This window comes from Meriones unguiculatus, chromosome 15, assembly GCF_030254825.1.
Source record: "Meriones unguiculatus strain TT.TT164.6M chromosome 15, Bangor_MerUng_6.1, whole genome shotgun sequence".
NCBI classification, from domain to species: Eukaryota; Metazoa; Chordata; class Mammalia; order Rodentia; family Muridae; genus Meriones; species Meriones unguiculatus.
The window spans coordinates 43,561,943-43,576,673 of record NC_083362.1 but is presented as its reverse complement, the minus strand read 5'-3'; the positions used below and the strand labels follow the sequence as shown (position 1 = coordinate 43,576,673).

At 36.0% G+C, this 14,731-nt stretch overlaps 1 protein-coding gene across 1 annotated transcript in view; it reads left to right on the top strand.

Annotated features, from left to right (window-relative positions):
• Positions 1 to 14,731, top strand: part of Boll (boule homolog, RNA binding protein) — a 109,299-nt gene that overhangs the window by 56,802 nt on the left and 37,766 nt on the right. Inside the window, exons 8-10 of the mRNA XM_021642346.2 lie at positions 4,897 to 4,944; positions 6,218 to 6,346; positions 11,023 to 11,121. Coding sequence (XP_021498021.2) covers positions 4,897 to 4,944; positions 6,218 to 6,346; positions 11,023 to 11,121 — 276 coding nt within the window. The remainder of the gene's footprint in view (positions 1 to 4,896; positions 4,945 to 6,217; positions 6,347 to 11,022; positions 11,122 to 14,731) is intronic.

Genomic DNA, 14,731 nt, shown 5'->3' with positions numbered 1-14,731 from the left:
GGAAAGAGAGAGTATCTGGAAGGACTTGGAAGGGGAAGGATATGATCAAAATGTATTTAAATTTAATATTTGTTTTAAATAATAAAATTTCGAAAATATTAGTAAGGTCAAATATAACACAAAAGGCTACAGAGATGGCTCAGTGGTTAAGAGCACTGGCTGCTTTTCCAGGGGACCAGAGTTCAGTTCCCAGCACCCACATGGCAGCTTATAACTCCCTAAGTTGAGTCCCAGAGGATCCAAAGCCATCTTCTTCTGGCTTCTGTGGGCACTACACACACATGATATGTGGTGCACAGATATACATGCAGACAAAACACCCATACATAAATAAAGAAGTACATTCTTAGAGTGGGCTACACTGTGCCACCTACCTCTCTATGACCCACACTTATTCTCCATGGCCCATCCTGCATCTTAATCATGAGATACTCCTGATTCAATACTGCTGGCATGTCCATTTCCTTTTGTAATTCTTGTCATTCCAGTATTTTATAGTCCATGATATTCACAGAGACCATAGCCAACAATAACCAAGTATCCCTAATAACTTGTATGAGCCAATCTATTGGTAGTTTTATGTCACATAGTGCTTCAAATTATGTGACCTTTGTTTTAAGAAACATGAGTAAGTAATGTTGCTCAGTTGTCTCTGCTTCCACAGCACTCAGATTGATTCCGTACACCCCCTGTCCCACAACCTCACAAGCTAAGGTAAGAATCTCAGATTATTCCCAGGAGTTCCAAGTTTTGGATCCCAGGACGAACTCTTTAACAGAGTTTGTGTTCTTGTTTTATCTGCCTGTCTGTCTCTCTGTCTCTAGCTCTAGCTCTCTCAAGAAATAGCAAGCCAAAACCTCAATCTCATCTTCTATTTTTTTCATTTTTCCTGCCAAAGCAGAGGCTGGTGCAGAAAATGCCATTCACATGTTTCTTCACAGTCATAATTCCTCTGTTAGGCAAATTCTTATCATCCATCACAAGGAAGCTACCTCTGCCTTCTTGTGATTCCATTCTATACATGTTACACTTGGGAGCTGAAATATAGTCACTACCTCATTAGACATTTTGGGAGTATTCATGTCCTTGTAGCAGACCCCATTAATTAAGGTGGCATACCACCTCATACCACATGGAGGAAGGTGGGTACCCTGAGATTATCCGTAAGAATGACCTACTTTTTGAGTCAGAGACCTTGGAACAATCAGCCCTAAATGAAAGTGTAAGAGCCAGAGGGCATGGAGGTCACCAAGAGAACAAGGCCCTCTAAATCAACATTAGCAAAGCTCATATGAACTCAAGAGACTGAAGTAGCATGCACAGGGCTTGCATGGGTCTATAATCCTCTGCCTGTATGTTACGACTTTAGTGTTTTTATGGGACTCCTAAGTTTGTGAAAAAGTGGGCCTCTAACTCTTCTGCCTTCTCTTGGGCTCTTTTCCTTCTGCTGCTTTGTCCTGTCCAACTTCAATGTGATAGTTTTTGTTTTATATTATTCTATTTTATTTTGTTATATTTTTAAATGAACAAAAGAATGCCTAGTCACTAGAATAAAGGTTAACAACTGAACTTTCACTTCTATCTGCTGGGAGAAGGGAAATCAGTTTTCTCCAGTTGAGTGACACTAGGTATATCAAACACTTATGGTATATCAAGCCTTATGTTCAAGAGTAGTTGACCAACATTTCATGGACTCTGCACCTTTTTTTTTTTTTTTTTTTTTTTTTTTTTTGGCAGGGGAGAGGTGGTACTTTTATTTGGTTACAGATTGGTGACTGTTCTCTTTTTTCTTTATTCTGGGTGTAGTTTTTGTTTTCTCAGTTTGGAAGAGTTGTTACATTGGTTTTGTTGTTATTTTTTGAGAAAACTTAAAGTTGCCCATGTCAGGAGTGAGAGAAGATCTGGAAGGACCTAGGGAAGAGGAATATGCTTAAAACATATTTAAATGAAAAAAATGTTTTAAATAATAAAAATATTTTTAAAAAGAATGACCTACTCTTAGCTAAATCTTATTGCCAACAGCAGGGACTATTGGTACCACTACAGCCAGGAGGCATACCATCCCGTCCCACATGAGGAAAGACAGCCATGTTGGGGTTGCCCCTGCGGATGCTCCTCTCTCAGATCAGTTGCATGTGTCACCCATTGCAACGGCATGTAATTGCTCCTGTCCAACTCATCTCTATTTCTGTCAGGTCCCTATTCAGGTGCCAATCATGTTGTGTGACTTTTCTTGTGAAGAAGTGGACAAACTCCTGTTAACCCCAGGTAGGGTGCCTAAAATAGACCACAGAAACCTTTCTACCCAAGTCTGGCTTGGTGAGCCCATGAGTTTAATGGAGTAACTTATATAAGCATGGGTAAAGATTACTATCAAGGGCATGCATGACTCAAAGGCAACTGCATCACTAAAAGGTTCACCCCAAGATGAAAGATAACACAAAAGCTTCATTATTGCAATTCCCTAAACAATTTGCAGGTAGCACCATTAAAAAGAGTCCTCTTCTGCAGCAATTTTTACTGCTTTTTGATCTTCCTTGGGAGACTCCAGGGTAATAAATTTCTGAGCTCCTGGTTCAGTGAGTTTTGTGAGCTTCCTGAATTTTGTAAGTTTTGTTAATATGCTAAGTCATGTGAATCTTCCTTCTCCCTCTAGGAGGCAGTGTTTGAATTCAGAGGAAATAACTGCATAACATTCATGAATCAACAGAATTAATACTGCTGAAATAGCTATTACCAAACAGGATTTACAGACTCAACGTGATTTCTAGTGACATTCTTCACAAATACAGAAAAGGAAACACTAGAATCCTATGAAATACAAAATGCTCCAAGTAGTCACAGCAATCTGAGTAAAAGGAGCAATGCAGGACTCCTCCAATCCTTACTCTATGTTATGAAACCCTACTAACAGGAATATTATGATTTTGGCAGAAAAGCAGCACACAAACCAGTGGGATAGACTGAGGAGGGCTAGAAATAAGCCCAAGCAGCTGCATTCATCTGAGTCTTGACATTGGAAAAACACAGCCTCTTTAATAAGTGGTACAAAGGAAACTGGATATCAACACAGAATACTGAAATGGATTAACTAAAAAAATAAATCAAGGAGGAAACTAATATTTAAAATGTAAATGACAGGGCTGGAGAGATGGCTCAGAGGTTAAGAGCACTAGCTGTTCTTCTTAAGGTCCTGAGTTCAATTCCCAGCAACCACATGGTGGCTCACAACCATCTATAATGAAATCTGGTGCCCTCTTCTGATCTGCAGGCACACATGCAGGCAGAATGTTGTATAATAAATCTTTTAAAAAGTTTGTGTGTTTACCTTAAAAAATAAAAAACAATCTGATCAATAAATGAGTGGTAGAAATAAACTGACACTTCTCATATGAAAAAGTACAAATAGTCAATAAAAAGATGAACCAACATGTTCAGATGTAACCATCAGGAAAATACAAATGAAAACTACAGTGAGATTCACCACACAGTGTCTACCATCAAAAAAGCAACAAATAATTCTGGAAACTGTAGAGGAAAGGAACCCTTTTTTACTGCTGGTGAGGCTGTGTATTTAGTGTACCCACCATGGAAACCAGTATGGAACTTCTAAAAACAACTACCTTGTGACTCGGCTGTGCCACACCATTATATGGAATTTGTCTAGAAGTCAATCAACAGGTAAGGAAAATGCAGCATATATATTTTATATGTGTGTATACATACATACATACATACATACATACATACATACTGGAATTTTACTCCAGTATAAAGAAAAAGGAAATTATGTTCTTTGCAGAAACTGAATGGAACAGAAAATCATCATGTTAATGAAATAATCCACACCCACAAAAGCAAATAAAAGAAAAAGCATATTTTATCTCAGATGCTTAAAAGAAATAAGTGTTTAGAAAAAGGAAAAAAAAAATAACGTGAGATAGAGAGTATAGGGTAATTATGTTAAAGAACATTACATGCCTGTATGAAAGTACCAGAATGAAACACCTTAATTTGTACAGGTAATGCATACTTAAAGGTCCCCTGGAGGAAAACTCTCATATGTTCATAGAATTATAGACCAGAAAGGACATTAAGTGTCATCTTGTTCAAACAGATCATTTTAAGTTAACATTCAAAAATAGAAAAGTTGAGCATTGCAAGTCTATGGTAAAACCCACTCCAGAGAATAACAACCTCCTCTTCTCTGCCAGTGCAATCCTTCAATTTCAAAACTGGTTCACTATATGTAAGTGAGAAGAAAGTCCCATTCCATTGTGTCTCTCAATGCCTCTTTATGATAAGCTAAAAAAAAAAAAAAAAAACAAAAGGGATTCCTTATTTCTGTCCTTTAAAAAAAAACAAAAAAAACAGGTTTTTTATATTCTTTGGGGCCTTGGAGTATATGGCTCTTTCATGCTTGCAAAGTATTTGTGAGGTCCTGTTTTGAATCATCAGTATTGCACATAAAAAAAAAGTTTTCATATATTGATAGTTTCCTTTTCAAGTATATGATTTGTAGGTACTCTCCCACATCATATACCCCTTCCTTGTTGGTATTCTTCATAGCCTTCAAGTCTGAAGAAGCTTTGATGAGGTCCTGTTGATAAACTTTTGTTAGTGTTAGTTTCTTCGCTATGTGTATTTGTTAAGCATAACTTTTTTTTTAAGCATAACTTTTAAAGCATTTCCTAATTCAAAGTCACAAAGGTTTCCACCTTCATATTCTAGTTCTTCCAAAATTTTTATTTTAGCTTGTGTTTAGCTTTTGTGTTTTAGCTTCTGTGTTAAGTTTTGTTTATGCCTGAAAAGGTCAGCTTCATTCTTTTGAGTGGAAATGTCTGTTGTTAACCCTTGTTTGTAACTGATATGTGTGTTTGATATTTTTCATTTTAGGCCCCAGCACAGTGTCTACCAGGGCAGTGGCAGTGGGGGGTTCCCCAGGTAAATATTTCAACCTTTAGTGCCTAATTTCAAATCTTTCTTTTCACTGTATTTTTGTTAATCCCTGAAAACACCAGGGGGTGCTTGCGCTAATCCCAGCACTCAGGAGGTAGAGGCAGTGGATCTCTGTGAGTTTGAGGCCAGCCTGCCTCACAAATAGAGTCCAGGGCAGCCAGGGCTACACAGAGAAACCCTATCTCAAAAAAGAAAGAAAGAAAGAATCCCTGAAAACAAAAGTAAAGATAACTAAGTTTACAACCTTTCTCTTTTATTTATTAACTGCAATGTCGTTTTGTTTTGTTTTTCAAGACAAGGTTTCTCTGTGTAGCCTTGGCTCTTCTGGACTCTCTTTGTTAAGCAGGCTGGCCTTGAACTCACAGAGATCCACCTGCCTCTGCCTCCCAGAGTGCTGAGATTAAAGGCATGGCCACCACGACCTGCCTAACTGTGATTTCTTTAATTCCTACATTCTCATTCCTTCATTTGTAAAATGGATGCAGTGATGTTATAACCTAAGTTTTCGTTCATGATTTTTGGGAAGGTAAAATGAGATCATATTGGTGGAAAACATTTCATAAAGGCATGCTATCTAAACAAACAAACAAAAAAACCCATTCTTTTGTTTTTGCTGGCATTTTTCTAGCTTAACTTCAGATTTTGCTTTAGTTTGTCTCATGCTCCTAAATAAGAACCGCTTGGGTATCTACTATGTGAAATGATTAAAACCAAAAACTGGTTTAATATTTTGAAATCTGATGATACTTACTTAGCTATTATTGATTGAACACCTTCTAATCCAAAATACTCTAAAATTTGAAATTTCAAAGCTGTTCAATGTGTATTCTATTTTCCATTTTTTTTTCCTAAGAAATAGTACTCCACCAAAAAATATTAGTTAGTGGTATTTTCTTACACCTATGTGAAGTCACAAAGTTAAAAGTAGACATAATTTAAATATGATAGGGCTATTACTATAACTTTTAATGATGATATTACTATATCTCAATTATCTATTTATTATGAGGTTTTAAGGCAAGATAAACATGAAGTACTTACCATTAATGATATCTATAATAATAATTATACCCTAAATAATATTTATGTAACTGACAACTTAGATCTCCTAGTCTGTTTCTAAGACAATTCTGTGCTATCCCTGAAAAATAATTTTAGGAATGATTCAACATATAATATTTTTCATTTTAGGGGAAGTCAGTTTAGCGTAACAGACATAAATAATCATACTTCAATAACAAGGATCATTTTGTTTTAGTCCCCTGCATCTTCTGCTCCATTCTTGTATCTGCAACCTTCTGAGGTTATCTATCAACCAGTAGAAATTGCACAAGATGGTGGCTGTGTTCCTCCTCCACTGTCTCTGATGGAAGCTTCAGTTCCAGAGGTACAAGTTCATCTTTTTCTTTGTTTTTCATTTGGTCAGTGTTGGGAGTTGAACCCAGGGCCCTGTAGATTCTAGAAAACATACTGCAGCTGAGCTGCATTCTCAGCCCTGTTTAGTGGTAAAGTGATTGTTCTATAACTGCCTCATATTAATTTTCAGTTCTTTATTTGTTGAAAATTATCATTAAAATTGCTTTTTTATGTTTTCTGTTTATTTGTATTTTATTTTTATTAATTCTATGGGTGTTGCTTCATCATAGAACTTTTCAGTAACTACTCCTGAATCACCTTCCAAGTTTTTTTGAAAGCTCTAAAGTATCAAATATTTGCACCTTCTTATTTTCCCATCAGTCTGTACTGTTGCTAAAAATTCACTTAAAAACATATAATATTTAAACCAATGTAATATTTAAAATTCTTCCTACATAATATATATTAAATTATTAACTACAAATTATCAATACTATCTTCAGTGTCTTTAAGTTATGTCTTGGTAGCATCATCCACATGCAGGAGCCGTGCTGATGTCATGGTGTGTTTTTCAGTCAGCAGCTTTTTGAGTGCGTTGCTTTGTTATCTAGCATAAAGCTCATCACATAATTTATCCTGGAACAGGAATTTCCACAGTTGGATGCTTTTACTAGAATTTCTCAATTCTTTGTCTCATCCTTCATTTACTTTTTTGGTTTTCTCCAGATTTACTGAAATGTAATTGAGCATAAAAATTGTGCTCAGGATGATCTTTTCTAGATCCCACCATTTGCCTGCAAAGTTCATGATTTCCTTGTTTTTAGTTGCTGAGTAATATTCCACTGTGTACATGTAAAATAATTTCTGTATCCATTCCTCTGTTGAGGGACACCTGGGTTGTTTCCAGGTTCTGGCTATTACGAATAAAGCTGCTACAAACATGGTTGAGCAAATGTCAAAAAAAAAAAAAAAAAAATTGTGCTGTAGAGACTGGAGAGATGGCTCAGTGATTAAGAGTACTGTCTGCTCTTCCAAAGGACCTGAGTTCAATTCCCAGAACACACATGGCAGACTCAAAATTGTCTATACTGCCAATTTCAAAGGATCTGACACCTTCACACTAATGCACATAAAATAAAATTTTAAAAAATTGTGCTGTAAATGTTTATGAACTACATGATATTTTGTAACTATGTATTCTAAAGTAATTACCACAGTCAGTGTAAGTCCTCTCTTCATGTGGTTATTTAGGGTTTTTGTTTGTTTGTTTGTAGTGAAAACATTTAAGATCTCAATAGTTTTCAAGTTTATAACTCATTATTATTTCCTACAGTCACCATGCTATACAGTGACTCCAGAAAACATCTATCCTTTCTGTACCTGTAACTGTACCATTTGACCAGCATCTTCTCATCCTTCTCCTCACCTGTGAAAACCACTATTCTCATCTCTGTTTCTGCAAGTTTGATTTTTTTTCAGATTCCACAAGAAGCATTTATCTTTTTTTTACCTGGCTTATTTTACTGTATAATGTCCTCAAGATTTATCCATGATGTCACATCTGACAGAATTTCCTTGTTTTTTTAAGACTGAATGTTATTCTGTTGTTCATAACCCACATTTTCCTTATCCGTTGATGAACACTAAAGTTGGTTCCATATCATTGTTATTGTGTAAGACAGGAACATAGTTTTGAGGGTTTGGTTTTTTTTTTTTTTTCTGGTGCTGAGAAACAAATCCAAGGCTTTGTATACCACTGAGCATTTGTAAAATGTTAAGCTACATTTTCAGCTTCTTTGCTATTGTGAATAATGCTGCAGTGAGCTTAAGAGTTCAAGTATCTCTGTAACAAATTCATTTTCTTTGTATGTGTGTATGTTAGTGTGAGTGTGTGTGTGTGTGTCTGTATGGTATGTATGTATGTATGTATGTATGTATATCCAGAAGCATGGATATGCTGAATCATATAGTAGTACTTTTTTAGAAACCTGCGTGTCTTTTGCATAATAGCTGTTCTAATTTACATTCACTTCACAGTATCAAAGGGTTCCCTTTTGTCCATATCCTTGCTGGTAACCATTTTAGTTCCTAGTTTAATGTCTTTTTATCGTAGGTTCTCCATACAGAAATGTAACAGTTAATTCTTACTCTAACCTTCACCCTATTTCACCTCTGGCAGTGTTATTCAGCTAGAAGCCTACAGAGTAGGCAAAAAAAAGTAAGATAGACATAATTTTTCCTTAAGATGGTCCTCCCTTACTTATAAGCGTTGTTAAATTAGATCTTTATTTTTACCTTGGCCTGAACATACAAACCGCAAAGGAATCTTTGGGTAGATCTTTCATTGCCATCTAGAGAAATCTTTATTCTTGCTGACTAAATAAAAGCCTTAGAACCCTCCCTTGTGTCCAGATTGTGCAGCAGACGCACACATTATACATGGTGTGTCATTTGAAAACCATGGATACTTTGTTATTAATTGATGATGAAATTTCAGAACTTTGTCTTTTGATGTTTTCTTGCCTTCTGGTTTACATAGAGGTGGAAGTGAAGTAAGAATTCTTTTACAATAGATATTTCACCAAAATCTGCTTTGGTCTTTAAACCATATTATTAATTCTTGGTATCAGTTACTCATCACAAGTGTATATTCACTCCTTATTTAACCTATTAATATTTTTTCTAAAAATATTGCTCTGACTGTATAGTTTATACTTAATATGGCATTTCCATACTTAATGATACCTGTATTATTTTAGTGCTTTTTATTTTCAGGGTTATTGGGGTTTTTATACAATTAAAACCTTCAGGGCTTTTTGTTTTGATTGTTTCCTAAAAAGAAAACAAATATGTGAATATACTCGATCGCTTATTTCAATGAACAATTCAAACTCCTACCATGCCTTTATCACTACAGGCTTTCCCCCATTTCACTCTTAGAATAAATATTTGTTTTCCCTTCATAGAAGTGGAAACCGGTTTATAGAAACCAACTTAGTTAGCTTCCAACTCCCTACAAATGTTCTTTATATTCTTTGGAAACTTCATCTTGTACAAGGTTGTTTCTACCTGTTGTGCTCTGGAAACCTTCACTTCCTTCCTCTCAGGGATCTCAATCCATCCTATGATCTGTTTTCTCTCTTGTATTTTAAGTCAGTTTCTCTCCCTTGGTTCACCGTTTGGCCACTTTACAGTGATTCTTGAGGGAATTATTTAACCCCCACAGTCTTGTTGTCATGACCTTACTTGTAAAGGTGAAGGTATCAAACCATATTGCAGTATTAAAAGATTAGGGCTGTTTAATACATCATTCTTTGAATATCTGTAGCACATTTGAGGGGTAATTACTCTTTTTACACATTACTTCGCAGATCCTCTGATTCTCTTCTACCTTTCAAAACCAAGATTCTTGAAATGATAGACTATATTCAGTTTTTGAGATGTTCAGGGCTGTGTCATTCCACAGCTGCCAAAGTGTTTCATTATCCTGTTGCCTAAGCTGCCTTTGACCTAATCCTAACCCTGAATGACATCATAACACTAAATTCTTTTCTTCCTTACTTAACCTTTCAGGAACAATGGACATAGTTCATATGTTTGATACCTGTGATTGCACAATACTGCCCTCTTCTGGCATTCCTATACTAGCTTTTATATCAGGTTTTGAAGACATGTTATTAAAATGTTTACAAATTCAATTTAATAATTAGTATATTTTAGATAATATTTTGAATCCATTGTTTTAAATGTCCACCTATTTCATTGTTCGTCTGTTGATGGATAACCAGGCTGATTCCATTTCCTTTCTATTATGAGTAGACCAGCAATAAACATGGGTATGCAAGTATCATCTCTGTATAGCATGTAGAATCACTTGGATATATGTTCAGGATTGGTATAGTTAGTCTTATAGTAGTTCTTTTTCTTTTTTCTTTCTTTTTTCTTTTTTTTTTTTTTTTTTTTTTTTTGGTTTCTCAAGACAAGGTTTCTCTATGTAGCTACAGCTGTCCTGGAACTCGTTCTGTAGACCAGGCTGGCCTTGAACTCACAGAGATCTGCCTGCCTCTGCCATCCAAGCACTGGTATTAAAGCATGCATCACTACCGCCTAGCTTATTTTTAATTTTTGAGAACCTTTATACTGATTTCCATGGTGACAGTGCTTCATTACACTAGCACCAACAGTGTAAATGGTCCCTCTTTCTCCATGTCCTTGCCAGCATTTGTTATCATTTAAATATACTTGTAAATTATCTGCCCTCTGGTTATTGCTCTCCTGCCTAATTTCCCTCCTTTATCATTTAGTGTTCTTCCCAGCCTGCCAAACAACTTAAGTAGGTCTCCCAAAAGAAGGTCTCTCTTCTTGCTTTACCTCTGATTTGATCACACAGTCCCTCACTGTGTTCCTGGTTCTTTTAAAAAATAATAATATCAGTGCCACTAAGAAATTGTTGATGATTATCCTTGAACCGAGTAGTCTTTTTTTCCTCATGCACTGTACACATGACTCACAGGACATGTGATAACTTAGAGTAATTCTGTTTCTTGATTAGACTATAAGTTCATTAAACATAGTGAATGAGTTTTTGTATGTGATAGAAAACATATCACATAGTAAGTGCTGAATAAGTATTTTAATAATGTAAGTAAAACTTCTTTTTTTTTTCTCTCCCTTTCTCTTGTTTCCTCACTGCCTCTTTTTTAACAGCCTTATTCTGACCATGGAGTTCAAGCAGCATATCACCAGGTTTATGCTTCAAGTGCCATTGCTATGCCTGCACCTATGATGCAGCCTGAGCCAATTAAAGTAAGGAGTTCATTTTGAGTTTTTTCCTGTTTTCATTCCATTATTCTCTGGAAGTTTATTATCCCGTCTATGATCAAAAGTAAAGAATTAGTGAATTATTTTATATGGAGGAAATAAATTATAAATTAACTATAATTCCTATTAACTAATTTTGAAATGTTACAAGCCAGTCATGGTCAAAATGTTTTACTTATTGTCATATAGCAATATATAAACTTAAGTTTACCATTTTAACTATTTTAAGTGTCTTTAATTATATTCACAGTACTGTGAAAATTATTACCATCATTCCCAAACTTTTTCATCACCTCAACAGAAACTCTGTTCTCATTACACAATAAACCCTCTCTCCCATTTGACCTCTCTGTTCAGTCCCTGGTGACCCTTAATCTATTTTCTGTATCTAATTTTACTGTTTTAGGTTTGGCACATAGGATTATTTATGTCAATAATACATAGTTTTTGTAGGGAGGTGAAACAGCTAATCATCTCTACTTTATGTTTAAGGATATAGTTGTGTTCATTAAATCAGATTCTGCCCAAAGAATATATTTCACCCAATCACATCTAATCTAATTAGTTCCATGTGTATATTCTCTATATTTTGGTCATCTGCTGTGCACAGGAAGTTCTCTTTCTTTATTACTGGATTTCTTAGTGAGGTTCAGGATCATCATGTTAGAAAAATGGACTTCATCCTAGTAAAGAATTGCAGATTAACTTTTGCTGATACTATGAGTTTTTGTCCATTTTAGTTTAGTGGAATATGGAAGTATACTCTGCAGTGAAATGATAGAAAGGAGCTATTTTGCACTCATATTTATAAATATGATCCGTCACATGTGTTGACATCTATTCCCTCACGCCCCACCATAACCACTCACTGCTGTGACTACTCACTGTGTCCCTTCATCATTGTACTGTGGATATGAAAGAAGACCCCAATTTTGGTTTCACATTAAAATCTAGAATGTTAATAAATCTCATTTATAGAGGCTTTATTTTCAGTATTGTTAGAAAAATCTTCTACAACAGACTTCCCCTAATGTTAACATCATCAATTGCTAGTATATGCGTACATGATGGATTGGATATATATGTGGGTGAGGGAGTGATAGGTAGGGCAGATTAAAATAATTGAAATTATCGCTTAAGCAATAATTCAAATAGGAGAAATTGTGGTAAATGGTACTAAGAATGTTCATTAACGTTTGATTTTCTACTTGAAGAGTATGCACATTTCTAAGTTGTCTTAGATCTCTAGGTAACATCAGAAATTGTACATAGAAACTCACCTTGTACTTAGATTTAGTGATATAGGACATACTCTTTTGTTGAACATAGAAAAAAATTAATAAATTTTCAAAGTCAAAACTGGAATGCAGGACTATTATATAAGAAGTTTTATACTTCTTTTTGTGTTTCAATAAAAGGTAGAGTTTCCTATGTGTTTTATACCCAGAATGTGTTGGTGGTGCCAGACATTGATCCCAGAGTCTCAGACATCTCAGCAAGTACTCTACCACCAAGGCGCGTGCCCTGTGCATAGATAACTAATTGTTCTCTAGTAAGTCAGTGGCTCTCAGTAGAAAACTGTGTCTGTCTCGGGGACAAATACTCCAGTACCACTTCCATAATTGTGGAGAGCTTCACAACAATGCTTTATTATACAAGGTTTATTGCAGATAATATTATCTACTTTTGTTTGTACTGCATTTGTATTATAAACACGGAAATCTTAATATGCAAATGTTACATTATTAGAGATATATTTTTTCGAAGTTTATTAAACCAACTTTAAAATATTAATGGACACTTGAAATACCAGCTATTTTCTTCCGATGTAAATTTTTCTTGGCACTAAAAACAATAGTGTCATTTTTTAGAGTTCAAATCTTTTGGTTCATTCATTTTTTTGTAAGCACAGTCCACTTCTAAAACTGATGGGAAGACTGATTTTCTAGTTTCATTTATTGCTACAATAAAATACCCTGAACAAATGACAAGTTAGGGGAAAAGGGGTTCATGTAACATACACAATTTCAAGTTATAGTCCATCATTTTAAGAAAGACAGAAGAAGTTACATGACACCCACAGTCAAGAGCAGAAAGATAGTAAGCATGTCCTTCATTACTTGTTTCTTTGTACTCAGATAGCTTTCTTAGATCTTTTAGAGGATAAGCCCTTAAATGTGTCACCTACAATAGGTTAGGTCTTCCAAAAACAATAAACAGCCAAAGCAATCCCTCACAGACATACCCAAAGCCAACCTGATCTAGATACTTCCTCATTAAGACTCTTATTTCCAAGTGATTCTAGGTACTATCAAGTTGGCATTTAAAACAAACCAGCACAATTGATCAGTGGATGGATACTGTGCTACTGTTACTTCTGTTGCTATTTATTTCTGTTGCTATCGTTATGATAAAATACCCTGACAAGAAGAAAATTTGAAGAAAATTGGTTTATTGGGCCTACAGTTCCAGATTACAGCCCATCATTTCAGGAAAGTCAGTTCAGGAACTCAAGCAGCTTATCACATCACATCCACAGTTAGGAACAAAGAAAAAAACAAATGCATCCTTGCATGCTGTTTACTTGAAGTCCCTGCCCAGGGAAAAGCACTGCCCACAGTAGGCTGGGTAAGTTAACAAGACAGTTCCCCACAAACATATCTGAATGTCAACCTTATCAAGGCAATCACTGATTGAGAATCCCTTCTGAAGTTATTTTGGGATATTTCAGGTTGACATGTAAAACCATCACAGGTACTAAGTCATACTTAGTAGTAAAAGGTCTGATTGCACAATTAGTTAACTATGGATCAAAGTAACTTACTGTATTTTTTGTGTGCTAAAAGAAAAACTTTTTCACAATTTATTTTATATATCCCAATTGAAGCCCCCTTCCTCAACTCCTCTCAGTTCCACCCTCCTCCCCCTATCCCCTTCCCCTAGTCCACTGAAAGGGGGAGTTCTCCTCCTTTGCCATCTGCCGATAGTTCATCAAGTCTCATCAGGACTGCCTGGATTCTCTTCCTCTGTGGCCTGGCAAGACCACATCACCACAAGTGATCAAAGAGAAGGCAATCGAGTTCATGACAGAGGCAGCCCCTGCTCCCCTTATTCAGGGAGCCACATGGAGACTGATCTGCCAAATGACTACATCTGAGAAGGGGGTCTAGGTCCTCTCTGTGCATGGTCCTTAGTTGATGCATCAGTCTCTGCAGGACCCCCTGGGCCCAGATTTTTTAGCTCTGTTGGTCTCCTTGTAGGGCTCCTGTCCCCTCCATGTCCTTCTATTCCCCTCCCCTCTTCTTCCATAACTCCCTGTGCTCTACCCAACGTTTGGCTGACTCTCAGCATCTGCTTCGATCCCCTGTTGGGCCTTTCAAAGGACCCTCTTTAGTAGGCTCCCATCTTGTTTCCTCTCTTCCACCACTTCTGGTGTCTATCCTGTTTGCCATTCTGAATGAATTTAAGCATCCTCCCTAGGGTCCTCCTCAGTGTTTAGCTTCTTTAGGTCTGTAAATTTTAGTATGGCTATCCTATATTATACAGCTAATATCCACTTATAAGTGAGTATATACCATGTGTGTCTTTCTGGTTC